The sequence below is a fragment of the Falco cherrug genome, chromosome 8, assembly GCF_023634085.1.
Source record: "Falco cherrug isolate bFalChe1 chromosome 8, bFalChe1.pri, whole genome shotgun sequence".
NCBI lineage: Eukaryota > Metazoa > Chordata > Aves > Falconiformes > Falconidae > Falco > Falco cherrug.
In genome coordinates, this window is record NC_073704.1 from 31,371,296 (window position 1) to 31,394,096 (window position 22,801).

The 22,801-nt window shown below is 39.1% G+C and overlaps 1 protein-coding gene across 2 annotated transcripts in view; it reads right to left on the minus strand.

The window, feature by feature from the left end:
- The window catches only part of ADCY5 (adenylate cyclase 5), a 223,838-nt gene that overhangs the window by 85,200 nt on the left and 115,837 nt on the right, over nucleotides 1-22,801 (minus strand). For both annotated transcript variants that reach the window (XM_027804760.2, XM_027804753.2), the window contains exons 2-3: nucleotides 8,314-8,463; nucleotides 3,058-3,179 (exon numbers count right to left, since the gene is read on the minus strand). In XM_027804760.2, the coding sequence (XP_027660561.1) occupies nucleotides 3,058-3,179; nucleotides 8,314-8,463 (272 nt within the window). The remainder of the gene's footprint in view (nucleotides 1-3,057; nucleotides 3,180-8,313; nucleotides 8,464-22,801) is intronic.

Below are 22,801 nucleotides of genomic sequence, written 5' to 3' on the forward strand. Positions count from 1 at the left end.
ACTTTTAGATCAATAGATAATGAAAATTCCCATCCATTACTTTCATTTATAATCTACTTTTTTAACTGATCTGGGAGACTGGGAAAAGAAAATCACTGGATACAGCTGACAGAGGAGGGAAACCTGCACCTCTGTGCAGACATACAGTCCTTCCCACTCCTACAAACTGCGGAGGAAATGCTCCGGCTCATAAATCATCAACAGGAAGCCAGATTCAATGGCTGGGCACAGCACCCTTGCACCGACTTCACATACTTCTCAATTGCCTTGACACAATAACCTTTAGCTCATAAAAACTTAGATCTTATGATATTTTTGAATAGTGACAAAACCAAAACTGCTTACAGTGTTCTCTTCTCAAAAGCCTCCCCTTGAGCTTTTCCCCATGAAAAGTAAAGAGCATGCTTGCTTTTATTCAGCCAGTTCATTAATCCACATCATTGAGACACTACCACCTACCACCAGTGTGTTTCTGTGTGCTTCAAAATCATCTGCAGTCATTCCCACTAGAGGTGGTTTCAGTGCACCCAGGCAAGAGCAAAGGCTCCATGCTGAACTCTTAGTGTGAAATGAGTCATTTGTTTCAAATCATGTTTCCTTTTTTCAATATTCATACTTAGCTATTAATTTCCCTAAAGTACATGAAAATAAGATGTTCCTAAGTTACCTTCCATTTGCTCTCAGTACATATACTGTTTTATTGCTATTTCTTACCTCTCTTTCCCAGCTTTTTCCATTATCTCAGTGGGTGTTGATTTAGGACCTCATAGGCACAGACAACAAAGTCCATACTCTGAAGAAGATCATTTAAATTGTTTCCCCTTGCAAGGTCTTTTGTGACCTCAGCCTCCCTTTGGACTGGAGGCCATCTGCACCTGCAAGGCTTGATTCCTAAACACTCATTACCGTGAGGAACAGTGTTAAAATTACTCTTAGGCTGCAGAAGGTAATCTATTATGGAAAAGTTCATAAGATGTGAAAATTACGTGTTTGCAAGCTTCCTGTTAGCTACCCATCAGGACAGTCCAAGGAACTGGTTGGCATTTATATATACGTTTCACCTTTCATGTTACTTCACAGCCATAACTGAAAATCATAGCCAACTGTTTTCTCTTTCTATACACTGGGTCATGCATCATTTTTTGTTGTATCTTTTCAGGTCTTCACATCTCCATTCTTCTTCTTCATCATCATCCATTTTCTTTGGGCTATTTTTTCCAGTTATAATAGTTCTGTCAGATTACCCTCTCCATTTAAAGTTACTCATTTGCAAATTTAGTTTATTATTGTTCATTTGATGATACAGTTAAAATTTCAAATTAGTGTCATCCTAAAGAGCCTTTACTAAGATTTGACTGTACTGAATAACTTTCAAACCCGCAAATAACAACATACGGAAATTGATGTGAAAGTCTATAATACCATAATGACTAGCCTCATGTCATATCTAACGAATTGCATTCAGTTTGAATGTCAAGCTGACCTTTGAGTACTGGAAAAAAGTAATTTCTTTATTAAGAAAATTCACAAATGGCATCTGACACAAGAAATTTACACACCTTCTGGAACAAGCTCAGTGCCGTTAAGGAAAAAATGAATTTAAAGACACAAAACCTAATCCAATTACTGTAGCACATGATCTGTTGAGGGCAATTTGGAAGGCCTCTTCCCTTTACCTTCATCACCATATGTATTTTCTTTATTTTTATCACTGAACCATTATTGTCTTTGATATCTCATAATGTTTTTGTCTTCAGTATTGCTAGTGGATCTTTACCTGTTTACTGAGTCACCACCAAAAAAAAATGAAGAGCTGAAATGAAGTGCATCCAAGCCTGCACAAAGACTTGTCCTGATTTCAGTGAGTCTTATATCAGACTCTACATTCAACAGTGGGCAACCTTCTGCCAATTTTCTACTTGTACATTACCTCTCCCCACTACCCTCAATGCTAACGAAATGTCTTCAGATGCTTCAGATTTTCATGTGAATTTCCCAGCATCAACTATTGGGAGATTATGCAAGGCACAGTATATTAGAAATTTAAGAAATACACTTTTACCTGTTGAGCATCAAGTATTGGAAAATATAATTCACGAGCATACTTAAAGCTATGTACAAGAGAAAGCTACGCAAGCAGTTTACAGGAAAACCACTTGTTGGAAGGAGAAATGGAGAGGTGAAGAAGGGAAGCTCTCTATCCCCAGTCCCTGTGTCTCAGCAGAAGTATTTATAGATTCACAGAACTGTGACATATTCCAGGACCTGGCTTAGCAGAGACGTAAGTGATCCCCAAAGAGGCCAGGTACAACAGCAGAGGTAAAATGCATCAAGATTAAGTTAAATTTAACTTTGTAACTGGAGCCCATAAAGATATCAAGCAACTAAAATACAACTTTATCTACTTTATTGCCTCTTCCCTGGGAAGTGGACAGTGGGAACCCGGTGATGTTCAGAAGCTCACGGTGCTGGACTACCCCAGTAACAAGGCCTGTGTTTGATTTTGATTGATTTGCCAGAGATTGGATATCAATTTCTTCTGCTCACCCAAGCTGACTAAGAAGCAACACGCTGCTGGGTGACTGAGCAGGTGCCAAGGGCTGTCATTAACAGACCTCCTGCTTGTAATTCCACTCTGGCAGAGACCACTTGAGGTGACCTTAACCTCAGCTGGGCTCTGCAATTCACCCCATGGAAAGTGTTGCCAATCTTTAACTTGCACCCCATCGTGGCTTATCAGAAGCGTGCTTGAAACTGTCAAAAAATAACTGAACTAAAATACACTTCCTTCTCAAAACTACTGAGATTCACTCCAGGTGAGGAAGAAAAAAAAAAAATCTAAGAAAGAACTCAGTTACAATTGCTTCTCAAAGGAAGACATTGCAGGAATGTGGCAATCCTATAAACAAACTTTCAAAAGTTAACTGGTGATACTTTTGAGTCTTTACACTTATTTTGGATTATGTGTCACTGTCCTCTTCATCACTGCGTGTTAACTGCCAAGCACTGGGAGGGTCCCTCCTCCCCAGCAGTTAGGAGATGGGCTGCTGTTCTTACCTGACATTGTCATGCTTCTGGATGTAGATCTTATGAAACATCATATCTTCCTGTTTGGCATTAATGTCAGCTTTCATCTCCATGGCAACATGTCGAGGAAGTACAGAGAGCAGGAGACGCTCCTGTGGAGTCAGACAGATGAACCAATTAAAACACCTGCTGCCCAGTTAACAAACACACTTTGTTCCTTACTGGGGAGAAATGAGTCATCAGTTTGGTAAGAGATGAGTACAACCAAGTGAAACGGTCTCCATAAACCCAGCAGCTGATCCCCTAACAGGTCATATGCACTTCTGTCCCAGTCCCACAATAAGAATTCAATGATTGTACAAGAAAAATTATGATTTTTCATCTCATCTGGGCTGGGCTTGTGATTCATGGTTGCCAATTCTTGCAAATGAAGGAGCCATGCAACTCAAAAAGTGCCTTTCCACCATTCTTGGAAGGACTCTGATAAACGATACTGTCTGACCTCCCACACAGCCTCTAAACACCACCATGAAGTCCTCTTTCACATAACACCAGAGGACTGATACCCCAACACCCCTGGGCACCGGTTAAAATTCCTTCCTTTCCTATCTAGATCATCTAAGCACATTCCCCCAACAGGCACAAACCTGTTCTTAGCAGCTAGAAAGTCAAAAGGAATGCCCCAACAAAACTAGCATGAAAAGTTAGCCCAACTATACAATGTAGTACTACACTTCTACACTTAAAACTGCTCTTAGTGCCCAATTGCATTAAGATCTGTAAACTCACCTACAAGAGTGTTTTCAATATCCAGCTCTGTCATCAACAATTCACAGCTCTCCACTCTCACTTGGCACTTTTATTTACTGATAATAGCTTTAGTGTGACTTTCATAACATTATTTTGTAAGCTGTTCTGTATATAGCTTTGCATGCTAGGCAAAAATTAGTTATATGACAAAATGATGACTTTCTGGTAATTTTCCTAAAAACTCACACAAAAGCCTGTGCTTGTTATTATTCTAAATTTGGTGGCAATTTCATGCAGAAGCCATAGAATTAAAATCTGCAGGTAGTATGTGCCCCAGGGATGCATTTGTGTTATTTCAGAAATCACCTCTGAGAAATTCTGCCCAGACCTTCATCTTATTCCCACTCACACCCCTTGCAGTTCAAAAGAAGTTTTCACTATGGATGAAGAAGGTGGGAGGCATCTCCTTTGGGATCAGCTCCACTGTGGTCCAACCCTCGGGCAGTGCTTTGGAGTAGCTGAAGGATCCTAAAAGCTTGTGCCACTCTCATCTTTATCTTTCTTTACCTGCAGTGAGCACAAGGAAGAAAAGGGCCTTCCTTCCTGAAGACACAGATACAATGTGGTGTAAACAAAGGTCCCTAACCTTATCTAACAGCTCATTACCTCTCAACAACACAGGGAACAGTAGGGCTCAAAAGCAGTTCCTGACTCAGAGGAGTCAGCAATCCTGTACTAATTACTCACATCACCAAACTCTTGCTTGCCCATATTACAGTTATAGGCACATTCCTGGTTTCTAATTCCTAGTTTTCACTGAAAAATGCCCATTTCTTTCTTCCTCTGAGGAGACAAAGTAACTTTGGGGGAACGAGAAGAAGATGAATTCACTGGAAATGTGCTCAGCATGCACTGTGACATTTTATGGTCTACAGCACTGCCCATATTTCCCTTTTCCTCCTCCCTTCAATGTGTACCTTAAAAAGATTGATTCTTGCCTCCAGTCTCTGAAGAGGTAGTAATAACACAGAAGATGTGTTGGAGGGATTTCTATCTCCTCTTCTCAAAACTGCAGCAGTCTTGACAAGATACTTGTTTTTTAAGATACTCTTACCTTCACTAGTATACTGCAGGTACTAACAGTTACATACCCTTTTTTTTAAAAACAAAAAGAGATCATGAATCATGCACATTTCCTCAGGCTTCTGTCAGCTCCTTAAGTGCAAAAGCACAACACGTATATATGCTTTCCAGAGTAACTGGTGTATATGCTGTTGTCATTTGCATATTATAATAGGCATCCTTGAATGTGTGAAAGCTGCTATTTTATGTGTGATTTTACACATCCTCTAAATGATTTGAAGCTTAAAGGGAGATTCAGGGGCACCCACAGGTTTGGAATATTCCCTGTAGGCGCATGAGCGTGGAGGGATGCTTTTTTTTTACTTGCTTGCAAAACAGAGACACATTCAGGGGATTGAGTTTCTCTTATTAGTACTTCAAGAGATTTTCACATACATTTCTGGGTAAATTTTGCTTGGGAGCCACCACCCCTGCTCCTCCTGACACCACAGGCACTTAACCAGACTAAATCACCAATATTTTCAAGACACTTGAGATCTCCAGGAGATGAACTAATCACTCTGAGCTATCACAATTGGGGAGTAATATAGGCTTATCAAGTGAAACAAATACATGTACCACAACATCCCTTCTCGCGGCAACTAATTAGGAAGTTGAGCCACATTACAGAGCAGGTCATTATCTTTACTCTATTTGTTGGCAGCATCACAATCACTGAAAATGACCTCTGAAGCTAATAGGAGGAGGCTGTAACAAGTGACTTTGTAAAGCACAAGCCATGTTCAAAGACCTTCAAAACAACAAACCTGTTACATTTTATTTCAAATGGAACACAGAAATTAAAGACTCCACTAGACTACAATTTTCATTTTGCTACAATGACTAGAAAGTCCTGCAGCCCTCGCTCTAAAATCACTTAGTATGCACCAGTGAGGTGACTGGGACTGCTGTTTTACAAGTGTAACAAGGCAACATTCTGACCTGATAAAAAAAGCAAGAGCAAATTCATATATAATTCTCACTTCAAAATAAGATGCAAGTATAGTTCCACTGAATTATACATTAAACACATGCATCCCAAGGAGCACTAGTCTCTAGAACAGGCACAGATGAAAGAGTACAATGCAGATCTACTCTGTTCAAATACATACATATAGATATATGTATATATGGGCACACAGATCCTACAACAACTTGGTACTACATGGGAATTTTAACTATTTGTGTCATACTCTCCCAAGGTGACCTCACAGCACTACAAATATTTAATGCCTTATGACTATCCATTTGTCTTCAGGTTTAATAAGACTTATCTTTCACCACAAGTTAAGTGATGAAGAGATGAAAAAAAGGAGAGAACAACTTTTCAGACACAAAAGACAAGCAATGCCAGAAGTAAAACTGTGCAGTCCCAATAACCTATCTCTTACTCAAATCCTAAGTATTTGCTCACTACAGATTGTAGAGAATGCCTGTTTTTTCATCCAGGAGTATTTTATTCTGGGCAAGCAATAGTGATTCCTGTTATGGCTCTGCCATAGATTACCTCAAATACTTAAATCATAAGAAGTATCTCTTCTGCACTGGACATTCTGGATTTTTCTTTACTCTCTTGCTAATTTTGCATGCTGGTAAAGGCTTAATAAAGTAAAATACACATTCCTTTGCCCAAGATAATCTGCCCATCTTTAATAGAGAACAGTACACAGGATCATCACCAGATCTCCAGAAACAGGCAAGCAACTGTAACATCGTTGGGCTGTGCAGTTGCGTATCCCTCTACTCCTATTTGGAGACTGCCTCTCCCAGCTGAGGGCTCAGCTGCCCTTGTTTGTGTCTGCTATCACCTCAAGATTATCTCAATGCATTATGCATAGTGATTCATCTGAAATGAACCTGGAGATCAATGTCAGTGCAGGCTGTAGCAGCAAGTAATCTTATTAGGAGTCCCCAGCTGCCAGGACCCACAGTTACTGCTGGAAGTACTAGAAAGTACTTCTAAGTGACTGGCTTTGACCCATGTTTTTCTGATGTTCTGGCTTTCCTCTGTATAGCATAGTGCTTTCTGGGGAGGAAAAGAAGAAAAAGGCATAAAGCCAGGGCATTTGTCAGGGCTATTTCATTGGGTACTTCTGACACAGAAGTTTCTAAATCCAGAACAGCGCAAGCATTTGAGCCATGCTGCAAAGGCAGTCTCTCAGCAGGATGACAGAGCTGTAGTCAATCAGTAAAATGGGGTATTCTCTTGGCTCAATCCTTTCCTCCATTTCAAGGTGTGGAAGGAGGAGCGGCTGCTCGTTTCATCTTTCTGAGACCACATTCATTACAAAGGAAAAAGGATCCTTGAGCATGAATCTCATTTTCATACATATACTATCAAAATAAGGCACATGTACAGGTTATTTCACAGTAAGGGTTAAACAGCAAGTATATCAGCCGGAAGTACTTTGTGAAACACTGCCAAAAGACAAATCCATAAATGCAGGTGGGCTGAGACACGAGGGAAAATTAAGGTGTGTTGCCACAGAGATGCAAAGACACTCCAGTTGATTCATTCCTCTGACCTCTTCCTCAAACCCACAACCAAGCTCTGAGATACCTCCCAAGGGAAGAGTGGAAGCCCCGTTTCACGATTCATTTCAAATTGGACTGGGCAGACCACCACAAGAAGTACTGCAGTGCAGAAATGTGTTGGCAAGGGAATAGTCAAGCTGCCCCAAAAGGTCTTTTGTATCTAAGCTTGAGGACACAAAAGATCCGTTGCAAAAGAACCCCCGAATGAATTAGGAGAGTGGTAACATTCGGTACCCTTGACAGCTAGGCTGTATGATGGCATCAACAGGTCTTTTTAGAGCAAAACCACACCTAAGTTGGTGATGAATCTTAACTTTTTTAACAAATACAATTCACTTGAGGCCTATAAGGTATACAGAGGTGTGCAAGCAGGTGGGAACCTTTGTGAAAGGCAGGAAAAGGACCCTCTCTGGAGGTATCAAGGGACAGTATGTTTTGTGGACCAATTTTTACCTTTCACTTCTGAAACCTTCCTTAGAGCTACCTGTGGCAGTGGCTTTGCTGACAAACACATCACGCTTTGACCTTACAAAGAGCGTCAGTCTGAACCCTGTGCACTGCTTGTACATTCAACACATGGCTTCAATGATGGGTTCAAAAAAAACTATGCAGACTCTGCATACTGTGTAATTTTAATCTGCGGAACATAGACCACAGGATATGCTGAAGTCTGTGGAGAAGTCTGTCAGGGCATTGGGGAAAAAAAAACTCCCCTGAGCTCTCTTTCAAACTTTTAAAAATCCTGCCCTCTACCATCAGCCTGTTCTTGCTTGGAGTAATCAAGAAGCAAGAGGCCTGCAAATCCCATCCTACAGGAACATTTTGCATGCTAATTCTACTGTAGCAATTTCACTTTTTATTTCCCATTGTTGCTCTTACCTGCTGCTGGTTCTCCCTTTGAGAATGAAGCCTGGCTTGTATGCATTCCCTGGTCTCCTGGAAAGCCTGTCTTTGGGACACCTCTGCTGGGTAATGGGTACACACGCCTACAATGTTTGTACAGGAGAAGATGAGAACATTGGAGACCAGCTGCAACAAAAGAAAAAAAAAGAAAGAAAAAAAAATACTTGGTTACACTTTGGAAACCTGCCATCAGAAACAAAGCACCAGCCAGAACACAGGCCCTTCCACAGCTCCTTAATCCAAGCCATGCTTAAACTTCAAGCTCTTAATTCCAGTGTATTTTATCTCTCTAGTCTTTAAAATATAATATTGTCATATATGGCCCCAAATATACATTTTTAACACTATGTATTACTTCACTGGTAAAAAATACAATTCCACTGGTAGTTCTGTAATCTTGCTTTTGGTAATTCAGTATCTTGGAGCATCTGTGACAAAATATATAAAAAAATGCATCTTTGCTCTGTCAGCTAGTAAGACTCGTACAAACAGATCTGACAGAGGAACACAAATATTTCCATTTTTGTGTACCTACATATCTGGCCTGAAAACATATCAAAGAAACCATTATTTTGAAGTAGCACTTAAAATACTTAAGGGAAAATGTTGGTATGCATAAGGTTAAAGAGAAACTGAAACTGAAAAAAAATTTTTTAAACTAGTTTCGACTTAAAATTTTATGCTACTAGCTAAAAGAAAAAAGACACAAAAACATTCTATACATTTCTGTGAACATGACTCCAGAAAGAGTTGTGAAGTCTGAAGCATATTTGGAACGGACAAGCACAAAGGAAAAGCTACATAGCTCTTCTGCTTCCGCATGGGTTATATTTTGTAAGGAAGCAGTCATATAACTTTTGCTGAAAAACAGTGTCACAATCTTTCATTTCTCAGCTATTTTAAAAAAAAATAGGAAAAAAAAAAATCCATGCCCATTGCTGGCATTTGGTTCATGCAAAATGTTCAAAACGGCTTCCGATGGTATCATGTAAACATTTCCTTTGACAGAGGTCAGTCACAGTGTAACTTTTTAGGAGCTGCAGAAACTGTGCTGGATCTCCTCTTGAGGAAAGACTTATTCAAAACACCTCTCATCTCTTCTAGGGGGAAAGTCTGTCATCAGACCTGCAAGATTCTTAAAAATAGAGATCTTTGCTGTATTCCCTAATGAGTCCAAATAGACCCTTCGCCTTTAACACTTCTTTACTGCAGAATAAAAAAAAAAAGTAATTTCCAGGCAAGCCCACTCCCTGAAAATACAGGGCCAAGCTCTGAAGGGCAGGAGTGGCAGGCACTCCTCAAGCTCTTTGCTCACAGGGGGTGCTCAGGACTCCCCAAAGCAACCTGGTCACTGTGCAGGAGAGAGGAGCCACCTCCATGTTAAACATGGACCCACATCCCAAAGAGCAACAACCCGTCTGAGAAATCCCACTGGGACTACTCTAACTCTTTGACTACATCCACGCGCTCAGGACAGTAACACTAATTTTATTAACAACTCTGCCTCGAAACAGGATTTAGGCAGAAAACTTTTATCTTTCCGCTAAAATAAGCAATACCTTGTGCTACAGCCAGTTGAGGATTTCTCTCTGTGGACAGCTGCCAGTAGACAGCAACACTCTAACTCCCCAAGCTCCTGCATCAAAGTGCTGCATTTTGGGCTATGTCCCCGCAGTGGGTTCCCACACTTACGTATCACACTATACAGTACAATAACATGCAGATTATAGATAACCACTGGTGACTATCATCAATGTCAGCTATCTGTATTTGCAGATAACTGGTTTCCAAGGAGGAAACTATTCTCATCCCCTACAGATGGCTCTCTCCATCCAAAGAGCCCACATTTTGCATAGGTAGGGTTGTTGAAGGTGCAGGCCATACACGTCAACATGAAATAACTCCTGATCCTGAAGCTCACACATTCCCTTCAAAATTATATTCTGACTCAGCTCTTTCTAAGGCTGGCTGGATCCTGCCAGATCCAAGGTCCTCCATCTCTCCCCCAAGGTTCATCAGACAGCAGCCAACTTGCACCCAGATCCTGCCCAGTTACCCAACCTAGCGCTGCATCCAATGGCCATTTGATGGTATTTTTTGACTGATAATGATCATTTTTAGGAATGAAAAATCCCCATCTAGTATAAAAAAACCACTAGTGCTTATTATAATGAAGAAACAGCTTAAAAAGGGACCCAAAATAGGGCTTTCCTAGGAGTTACTTTGATTCCTGCTCCATGGATGCACTGATTGCAACCCACAGCCAGTGAACACCACTTCTACGAGTTCAATACAGTTAATATGGGCTCAAAGGGGTTAACACTAAATAGCATCTTTTGCATGGCCGGATTACAGCAAGACTCCCAAATCCTCTCTACTGAAGCTATTCAGTTGTGCACCGAGTAGAAAATTCGTCAGGGCATATGAAACAGCATAAGCATGCACCATATATCTGAGATGGATAAAACTGAGAGCACAAAAGATTTTAAGGAAATATGAAGTTTTCTTTTTTAATCCCAAGACTCTGAGACTTTACTTCACAACAAAGTGTATAGTAGAAACTCAAGATAAACTCCCGAAAACAGCAACTCAACTCTTGCACAACATGTGGTTCAGATAGCAGGCAATATATCAAAAGTTAATTGAGCAGAAAAGAGGAACACAACACCTCAGTCCTGAAAACAAGCTCTCTTTCAGTATATCTCAGTGCCCACAAAAAGTCCCCCAGGTGGGGCCCACCCATGATGATACTGTTGTTGTGATGATGCCTTAAATAGCCAAACTGTACAGTTCAAGGCATGCAATTCATATTGTGCATCAATGCCAATATTGTCAAAGGGGAGTACAGAACACATCATCAGACTTGATATTATTGATAATGTTTGTGGAATACAATGCAATCCAACTTTTCAGCACTCTCTGACGTCATTTTTCACAAATCCAATGGACTTCACAGACTGATTTACAAGACAGACTCAGATGACCATGCTTCATCAAGTAGGAACAAAAACTGTATGGCAATGTAATTTTTAAGTAGCAGGGGACAGACATCCATATTTATTCTGTTAAGCAGAAGCTCATTTAATTCACAGTATGGCATCTTTGCAACACCCTGAAACATAAGGGGAGAAATCTCAGTGTAACGTTGAAAGTATCAAAGCTCTGCAGAGATTTAAAATTGAAGCTTTTACTATTTGCAGCAACACTTGTTATGTGAGCAAGAGCATTTTTTTCAATATCTGTTCACAATAATTTTCCTCACAGGTATTTTCAAATAAAATAATGCAAAAAAAAAAGAAAAGAAAAATATTTCTAATGTAATTGATTTTTTCCACAGTCCTCTGTCTTAATAAATTAAATTTATAACCTGTTTGCCAAATGGTACTACTTGCTTATCAGCTTCCTTGCCATTTTACTATGGTAACCAGCTTCAGTCCCAGGAGGAAAGAGATGATATAGATATTAAAAAAATGATTCCCTAAGCTCCATGGCCTGAAAAGTAAAAACATATTATGGCAACTATTTCAGACAATCTGTGCTTGAAGAGCTGTTCAAGGCAATGGGAAAATATAGTTGTCTATTTTGTAGTTGATTTCCTTCCCCTGCCTAGCTAGAAATTTAGACTAAAAGGATTCCAACCCTTCTGATTTTGGAAAATAACAGTTTATGAAAGACAATTTCACTTACATGTAACTCCTAGATATGCTATTAAACCTGCCTGTGGTATTGCCATTTTTGAGTATTTCATAAACTCATATATTTACTCTTACAGCATTTGCGTGTGGCAGAGAAATGCTATTATCCTGGTGCTACCGAGGCAGTTTTTTTAAAGGTGATTTAGTACCTAAGAAAAATCTGTCTACTATGAGGGGTTTTCAAAAATCACCATGACATCTTAGTTCTACTGAAATAATAGATCACTCAACCTCAGACAACAAAACAGACCAGACAGTTTCTAGTCACTTTGATTTCATTGCACAAACGGAGCACTGCAATGCTTTTGTTGAATCTCCCACAGGAAACTGTTCTCAATACTTTTTCCCTTGGTGATTGAAGGAAAAAAAAGAGATGGAAACAGCTTAGTTCCACGTGCTCTAGGAGTTATGAAAACCTGGTATTACAAAATCAAAACTGAGAGCTAAATTTGGCCTGACACTATTGTTACAAAATTGATGTTTTGGGCATTTCAGGCCAGGCTGAGGAAGAAGTGGGATGGTGACCAGGGGAGAGCTTCCAGACCACCCCAAGAAGACAAAGTATCAGCTTGCATCAATGCTTCTCCCTGCTGTGTTTCTATTTGATTATTCTTCAAACACCAGATGCTATTCAGTATGTAACTAAGAGACAACAACATGCTTAAGAGGGATAGTGTCGAGATAAATTTTGTTAATTCCCTACCTCTGCCACAGCAAACAAGGGTGGCTACTGACACAAGAAGGTGGCCCATATTCCTTGGAATATCACTGCTCATTACAAGAATCACAGCTTCTGTTTTTTGCCAAGTTACTCGGCTTTGGTCCACTTCTCATGCAGAGGAGGCTCAGGGTTATTTCTGTTCTGAGATCACAGCACTAGGCTATTCTCTGTTAGTTTCCAACACCACTAATCAGTATTTTGTTTTTCTATTTATTTTTCATTTAAATCAAAATATTGTTCTGATATTTCATAAAGTCTCATTTTGAAAACAACTACATTTTAAGCTTTTATTGTGGAGCTGTAAAACTGTCACAAGAAGGAAAGTACACACATGGAGATTAAAAAGTCATGCAAAACAAGCTACAGCAAACAACAAACTAACTACATATCCCTTCTTTCCAGAATGTGACACTGCTCTGCCTCTGCTTTCCAGCTCTTGTGATACAGATCTAGCAGTAACTTTTTTGCTAAAGCAATTATCAATGCAACAACTAGGTTAAAAGCACATAACTGAGTTTCTAGACTACATTTCATAGTGATTGTATACTGAATTGACAAAGTGGTCCAATTATTAATTGTGGGGGCAGACACAGAAATTAGCTTTGCTTTTTGTGAGTTCCTTTTTTAAACTGTGAATAATTACTATGAAATCTTTAATACTCATCTGAAACAATGTAAGGACAAAAATATGATGGACTACAAAAGCTCTAACTATCCAAGCTATTTCTACAGCACCTATGTGTACAATCCGGAATTGCAAGTACAGATAAATTCTAAAGATAAAAAGCATAAACATTATGAAAAAATGTTGTTATAAGGTATAGCTAGTACTGGTTTTAAACACTTTCCCTGAACAGCAATTAACCCTCTATTGCCTTTTTATATACTACTACCTAATATAAAAATTGGAGTGGCTACAGAGCCAAAGGCATAATGAAAATTAAAACGAAAGACAACATCAGCTGGCTCCAAGATCAAATTACTCATGTATTTGTGCTGTATATACAACAACATCTTTTATTTCCCAGAGCTACAATTAGCAAAGTACTAAGATAGTGAAAACTTGTTGATTATGCTAGAAAGATAATTAAACAGTTAAAAGTCATATGGTCTTCTCCCAGTACTTGGCCAGTAAAGGACAGAGTAAGTACCAGTAAAGAAATTAGAAGGTTTTTATTTTAAACGTGACAAGTACTTTTACTGAGTAATTGAAATTACTGCAACAACAAAAGATTCCATCAACACACCAGTCTAAGAACAAATCTGACATTGTTACATGGTGCCTTCCCCCTGTGTTCTGTTGCCTCTGTGCAGCAACCACTCACTTTGATCTCAGGCAGAACAGAAAACCGGTTACAGCCACAATCTTCCGGAGACTTCTCTAAGTCCACTTTATGCACATGAGTAATGCTACTGAAACCAGCTCTGAAAGCTTAAATGCTTCCCTAAGTCATAGTGTAATTTAACTATCCCAGAGTAATAAAATTTGTTAGTGATGCTCTATAATACGCAGTAAATCTATTCAGTTGACATTGAGAAGAAAAAAATTTCTTTGCAGAAATACTTCTGAAACTTTTTTGCATAGTCCTCCTATTTGGGAAGCCTACAAGGAGCAAAAGCTGTCTCCTTTAATCTTTCAGCTAGATTCTACATTCAGCATAAAGTTAACTTGCTGAGAGTGAAGCAGTAGTATTTTGGCTGAAAACATGAAAAAATCTTTATGCCACTTGTGAATGTCTCTGTCCAAGAATTATAGTCAACAAAAACATGACACTGAAGGTATCTGTTCTGTGTATTTCAGTGACCATCTCACCTTTCCAGTCTAGTATATGTTCTTCTCTTAGATGTGATGCTCTGTTCTCCTAAGCGAAACACAAGCAAGTATTTTGTGCCACGTAAATTCATTCTTTCTTTAGAATAATTACCTAATTTAATTTCTAAATATATAGTTGCAGCTAGACATGAAATACTACACCCCTCATCCAGAGCAAAAAAAATCAGATTTTTCTATTTTTCAATTCTTCAAGTTGTTTCAGGGGACATCAAAATGTTTGATGCTGCTTTCTTAATATTAATGTCTGAACCTTTTTCTACACCATTTTAATTAATTTATTGATTGCTGCAATTGCAAATGTTCTGTGCATTCTTTCCCACTGATATTCTTATTATCATACAGAATGCAGTACGTACTTTGGGTTACAGATTTGAGGTTTTATTACAAATAACACTTTTAAATCCCCATTTTATTAAAGAACAAAACATTACCAACGCAGATGTAATTTTAGTAAGCATCTCAGGAGGAAACATTGCTATATTAAACTGATACATCCTACTTCCCCATGACTGTTTTATTAATATTAATTAATTAAAAAAAATAAAAATAATTTATTATTTTTTCTGCTGGGATTTCAGTGAGGTCCTATTTTCTTTGGTTACTGAGCAATAAGGTTAAGAGGAGAATATACTGTCCTGACCAGATCTTGGCGTAACCCCAGCTAAAAGAAGTATTTCTCTGTCTAAATTTTCCTGGAACTCTATCATTATCCCAGCAAAGCATCCTCTGTATGTGGCACAGCCTGGTGGGAAGAAGTGCAGCCCTTCACTAGCAGTAAAATAGTAGGGAAGGAGACTCTTGGGTCCTATTGTCCAGCCTCACTGAATCTCTGTGGCAGCCAAGTTTCTGCGCATCCTCACAGTTCACATACTCTATATGCTACAAATCAGCACTGGTTTTCATGTGAGGACTCTTGACGGTGAATCAGATGAAGCAAGCTGACAGCCCACGGCTAAGTGGGAGACACAGTCACGTGGGAAGCTGCCATGCGAGGGGAAACATCCAGTGGCCCTTGGATGCAAGAGTGAGACCCTAAAAACAGCTTAAGGGAAGGCTTCTTCCACTGAAACAGGGACATTTCCCTTTCCCTGCTTACAATTCAACCCCCGCTTTATTATTTAACGTATCACCTCTTAAATCTTTGTAACCAGGCTGCCGCCTCCAACTCCAATGGCTTCTTATCTTAAGAGATGGTACATCAGCCAGATGCCTCTCCTCAGCACAGACAGCTGAGTACAAGCTGCAGGTTTGGCCAGTTTCAAATCTGCTGTGGCAACCTCCAGAAGAACAACATGGTAGCAATGGAGGGCTGGGATTGCCACAGCTTTCATGGGCAATACTGCACAGGGGGTTAGTCAGGGCATGTTTCACAGTCTAGCTCACTTAACCTTACCCTAGCGAAAATGCATTTGTACCATGAGTAAATTCACCCCTCTGGAAGTGGTGTTTATTTCTTATCCATAGAGGTACCTCTCTGTCAAAGACTTGAGCAATCAAATACAATCTCACTGAAATAAAAGGTCTTCAAACAGGACTTCAAACATTAGATACATCTCTCTGAGGTCACAAAAGTGGATAAAAGCTCTTAGACTTTCTGTGCATGACTCACAGCTGTCGGTGGGTTAAACATCTTCACACACAAATTATGTCAAGATAATTTTGACAACTGTACAAAATTTGCCCAGATGCATGATAGCTTAGGCAATTTAGACATTTACTTTAGTTAAGAAAATTAATCAAAGCTCTGGTATTTCAGCAAAATTAGTTGTTCTACAAATTATTATAAGTACGATTGAGTTTGAGTTGTCTTCACACCAGTCCCACCTGCCTGTGTGCTCCCTAGGCAGGAGGAACTGTTCATGTAAAAAGATAGAATAGGTGTTAATTTAAAAAGTGTTAATAGAAAACATTGTAATCAAATAGAAATTAGATTAAGAAGTCTGGTCATGTTTTCAAGATTTCCCACAATGCCTCTGAAACTAAAGGAGCTGTATTCAATGAGGAGAAAGGTCAAGAAACATGCTTGATTCATCTTTTATACCCTCCTTCCTATCTGGTGGAAGGTATGTGAGGAAAGGAAGCCAAATGCTTAGGTTTTCTGTCAGGCCCTCTTAAGATTAGTCCACTACACTGAAACATACACGAAACTTTATTTAATATACGCTAACTAACTCAACAAGCAAATACATATGCTGATTTGACCCATGATGGGAAGAGGATTTTGTTCAATTTTCTGCACTTTTTTTTCTGGTTTGGGTCAGGTTGTGCCTGGCAGTCATACTGCCTACATCATCTCAGCAGAAGAGGCCTCTGCAGCCTGTCCTGCAGGATCCCAGTCCTTCAGAGTCACCTCTGTGGCTGCCACTACCTGCCGTCTCCATCCCCCTGGCAAGGGGTGTCTGCCTTTCCCAACAGCCTACATGCTGCCAGCAAACACTCTTCACAGAGAAGTACGTTCCCAAGACCTGTGGTTACTTGCAACAGCTATGAGAAAATATATCTGTACTAAATAAGCAAAATCATGAAGATTAACATCCCTCTGCTCCCTCCCTTCCCATCACACTGTACCCTGGTCAGTGTTTCTGGGAATATTTCTGGGACTCCTGGACTCAGATACAGGCAGTGCATCACCCCTTATCTTCCATAGTCATTTAAGCACAGGCGTCACCTCCAGGTCACTGGGAAAACAAAAATATTTATCTAGTTACATGAAAGTCTTATTTATCTGGGAAAAGAGAAAGTTCTCCAGTTGCTCAGCAGGCAGAAGTGAGCGCCCTAAATATGGTATGTAGGATGTAAAAATTGTTATTTCCCAAGCATTTAGAATGTGTGTTTTTAGGAGGTGGTGAGTTATGCTGGTTTTGTTTGTTTGGAAAGAAATGTAAAATTGGAGAAAGAATGGAATACAGATGGATTTTTGGTTTTGATTTAAAGACCTTTCTTCTTCTGTTGCTGGATATCAAATCAAGCCAGGGTAGCTGCCCACAAGCTATGCTCCTTCCTATTAACATCCCTATCCCAACATATATTTTTAATAAACAAAACCTACCAAGCACCACCAGCAAAGTTTGAACTCTTGAACTGAAGCAGTGGCTTGTACCAGATGAGGTGAAGGAGCAGCATTTGTAGCAAATAGCAAACATTGAGCACAGCCACCACTAACATATAAATTAGTCTATAAGGGATCTGACTGGATCACAGCTGAATACTCTTCCTTTAAAAGCTTATGTGCAATTTTGCCAGCTATTACAGTAAACTAAGCTTACTTTTGAATGAGAAAGGTTGCATAGAAGTCCAAGATTCATTACCATATCTTATGGTCTGGCTGCTTGAGCAGTTGAGCATACTGATCTCTAAACAGATTTGGTTTCAACAACAGAAAAGTTATCAGTAGGCAAATTTCCAACCAAATTTTAACTGAGCACAACAGACAGCTTGAAGGCACATTCCTTGGCCTTCAGCTTCGTCATACTGAATTTCAAAGGTCTACCATAATACAACGAAGATTTTACAGAGAAGCTTTAAAAGACTCTTCAGAATTGTTTATAAAGACAAGTTATAAAGAAAAGTGTCAGACAACCTAACGACATTGGTTATGACTAGCTCACTTTATAATAAAAACAGCACAACACAATTTAGCCTGCCTTTATTTCATTATACACAACCACTTTTCTCTCTGCCTTTGGAGCTGTGCTACTTCACTCTTCATATGTTTTCCACTCTGCCTTCTTTATATAGTAACTCTTGTTATTATTCACCCTGGACTTTCTTCTCAGCTTCCCAGTTCCGTCTTTCCCCCAAACATACACACAAACACATGGCCTCATGGTTCCAGGATCAAACCAAATGATTATTTTCAAATTAGCAAAGATGAACCCCGTTCTTTTCTGATAGCTCCAACAATTTGGTTACATTGCTACTACATGATCTTTCCACAGTGTATATTACAGGGCAAAGTCTTAATTGTTTTGCAGTATCTCAAGGAAGACATTTCAAGGTCTACTTTTAAGACATATGTACTGAAAACATTATCCAAGTCCCATACCACAGGACTGTATCATTAATTTCTGTAAGCATTATGAAATGCAGAAAGCTGGATTCTTGAATCAAGATATGCTATAGCCGAAGGTTATTTTTGCTAGGATCTTAAACCTGCTTTTTCTTGCTGTCAAAAGTATAAGATGATTATGCTGAAAATATTAGCATTATAATACTGTAAAAATTAAAATGTTTAACAGAAACAAACAAATCAACCTCACTTTGCTGGAGATACAGTTTGGAAGAGTCTTTGAATTCTGACAATTGAAATAAGCCGGGTCTTCTGAGAACTGGGCAGGATATAAAGGAAATAAATCCACATTTCTGTAGCTAGCGGAAAATTTTGAGTCTGTAATTGAGCATGTACTTTTACTCTCCCAAAGATCATTACCAGAGATTATGCAGCTGAATAGGTTTTCTGAGGTGAACTTAAAATAGACCTAATATCATACTAACCTTCCCAAGAGGATACTCTACACCACAGAACTGGACTTTGAAAAAGAGTGAAATATGAGTATTTAAAGTAACCTAATCTGAAGAAGACAGACAGAAAAAAATAGGGTGCAATTATCAGAATTTTTTTGTAATAGGACAACAAGACAACGAAGAACCTAAGAGACTTCACAGACCATGTAGTTCATTCCCCACTTGACTCTTGAAAACTATCATATCCAAAAATTGATATAACAATCCTGTTGATGTTTAAAGGGCACTGAATAGCGTTACTTGCTTTTGTTATATTATAGATAGTATTTCTCTTAATATATCCCAAAGAGACACTTACTTTTCTTGGAGTGGACAATACTGATCATAAATTAGCTTGCAATTTACTTTCCCTGCCATCAACAGCTGTTTTGCATCACTGCTTGAATGTTTAGTCATGGCATTAAATTCTTAATTTCCAAGAATACAGTACCTGTGCACTTAGCCTTGCCTAATAAGCCTTTGAAAAATCTGCACTTGTATTACGTAGCAATTTATTAGTATACTTAAAAAAAAAATGAGTTTATGAAAAATACCTCAAACATGAAAGGTAACTGGATAAATAACTGTTTAAAGAGGGAAAGCATAGCTAAGAGAGGTTTTGCTACCTACTGAAAACCAGGTACAGTTATTGCCTTTATGAATGGGAAATGAGAGACACAAAAACAAATAAAGAATTTATCAAGAGATAATAATAATAAAAAATGGTACAAAGTGGTGTAAAATCTTTCAGTATATGATCAGATCCATGACTGTGGTTTGAAATCACAGATTGGTTCTTTGCCATGCTACCACAATGTGATAGCATTTGTCAGTCTAAATCCAATAGGGAGCTCCTAAGCTGCTTTTGATAGGATAAAAATATTGGATCTAGTTCTCTACTCTTATCAGTTTAACTCTATCAACTTAAGACAGAAAGAACTAGACAAAATTATTAATTATACCTCTAAGATCTTATCTCATCAAACACGTCTTAGTGTTTTCTGATAATCAGTCATAAGCAAATATGAGATATGCCTTCAAAGGCGAAGCAGGTGGTCCCTGACAGATAGCAGTGGTAACTGATATATCAGCTGGTGCACAGAAGGCCCAAATGCTCTAATACGCATCCTGCTGCCGAGCTAGTAAACTAACAGTTTACTAGAAGAAAAAAGTGAAAGGATGGTGAAAGTCGTAATTCCAGATATGCAACGCAAATCCAGGAGAATTCAGAAACAGAACAGACTACAACAAAAACTTAAATGGGTCTTTTCTGCCATTGACTTCCTTCATACAATGAGGTCTCCAAGACAGTCTTCAAAAACTAATGAACTGCACTTTTGAGAATGTCAAATACCTTTCCCAAACAAAGAGTAGAAAAGTTTCTCAAAATGGTTCCATCAGAAGTTCTAGAAAATAGTTATGTAACTCAAAAGAAAAAAAAACAAAATACACCAACACAGATGTATCATGTTTGTTATGACTAAAGACCCTCCAAACCCTAATCCTTTTTAAGAAACTATTTCAGAAATTTGTAGCAGAAATCAACTGACAAAACCAACTATATCAATGTGATGCTAAGCCACTGGCATAATGCCAGGCATCATATAGGCATGACAAAGTCATCACAAAGAGCACCAACCACTGCTAAGTTTGTTGTAATTTCTCATGCAGTTATCAGTTTGTTTGTTGCATTCATTTTTAACTGGAAATTTCACAGTGCCTCTGTAGTTTTGGAAAACACGCACCCCCCAAAAAAATGTGAGAGAGAAGGGAGAGTGTGGTGGAACCTCAGAAGAGGCAGAATCCAAACCAAAAGGGACAGGACAGAAGAGGGAAATGGAGATGGAGAAGCAGAAATCAGAACAGAGGGCCAGAACTAATAAGTTATGGACAGAGAAGAACAGACATCTGCACTTTTTCTGGAATGATTACACATTTCCTTCTTAAAGAAGCTGAAATCAAACACTATTTCTTTCCCACTGTTTTTTCTGCTGCAAAAATAATTCTGCTCAATAACAACTAAGCGTACAGTCCCTTCACCTGTCCGGTCTGAAAAGAACCAAACAGTCTCTGCTGCTACACCTTGCTGGCGGAGAATACAAGTGTTAAACACTTTGTCCTGGGACTGCCTTAAATAAAGAAAGTGAATTGAGGCCGCAGAGGCCACCTAAATGCTGAATGATGTTTATCAGCTCTCAAGCAAGTTTTTACCAGTTTCAAACAAGGCTCAGTAGGCAACGTGTCACATTTCCTAGCATGAGGGCCCAACTTCACAGATCCAATTTGCCCTTAAAGTATCACTTTTACAGTGTAATATTGCTATATCTGATTATCAGCTCTGAACAGATCAGGAAGAACTATCTTATATGTGGCTATTTAATTAGTTCAGAGCAAGCTGTGCTTCTTTCAAAGAGAAACTGGTTAGAAAATCAGCACCAAGCTTTATTGGACTTAGGTATTTGATGCAAGTGAATATCCAGGACTTGGACTCCCTGGAGCATATTTATCTTCCCCACTGTTTCCTACCACTACAGATGGGTCACATGCTAGCATCTAATCAAGATTTCATCCAGCTACACACACATCAGATCTAAACAACAGGAATTACAATGCTAGAAGTTATCTAACCACAAGAATTAAGGAAGGGAATTAAACATTAAAAACAATAGAAAGAGGAAAATAAGGTTGGGTTACCTCCCATGCCTTTCTTTAATTCAAGGAATGTGAGCAGGGTGATTTCTTGGGAGAGGGGAAGGGTAGAGAAAGACAGACCGAAAGAGTACATTGTCCTCAGTCCACCATCTAATATAGTATCATAAAAGCCTCCAGAAGCAGAATTCAATGCAGCTGATACGGAATAGTAAAGAAACTTGGTTGATCATAAAGTGCCTCTTGGCAAGCATGCCTTCTCAGCTCTGCTCCTGCTTCTCAATTTGAGTGCCTACCATCAGCTCCAGTATCAAAGGAACAAAAGATGCACCTGGCAGCAACAGCTTCCACTTTAGGGAGAAAAAGGTTGGCCTTTGGTTTGAATGCAGATGGAAAATGTGCTCAAGTACACTGATTCCTAAAGTGTCTGGAAGCAGTCGAAGATCCCTGACATAAAAAACAGTCTTATTAACAGCAGGTGCAACTCCTGCCAGGGAGGTGAATAACCCTATGCCATGGCATCTCATTTTTTCCCCAGCTCTTCAGAACCTGCCTCAGTCCAACTACAGTTAAAATTCACCCAGCAGGTGTTCAATCAAGCCCCTTTTTAGCTACTCTGTCTGTAACAGCTGCATCAAACAGACAACACACATTTCTTCATGCTATCTTATGATTAAAAAGACAGGTACTCTACATCTTTGCTCATCTAAGTATGTAAAGTTTCTATTTCTGTACTCAAGTGATCCTTGACATAGCTTATACAATAATCCATCACCAGCAAGCACTAGGCAATTAAATATCTTTGGTCCCTCTACACTATTTCCAGTTTCACCATGTTCAACTTCTGAATACCTGATAGAAGACACAACATAGGAAGCACAGCAAGGAGATGGGCAACATGGGAACTTACTCTATTCACGAGAAAAGTTTTAGGCAAGTGGACATTGGTCCCTGACTACTACCTTTGCCTCTGTCCTTAATACGTACATACCATGGGCATGTCTGAACTATTTTTCAGCAACCATACTTGACAACTCCTCAATGTATGGAGATAAACACTGA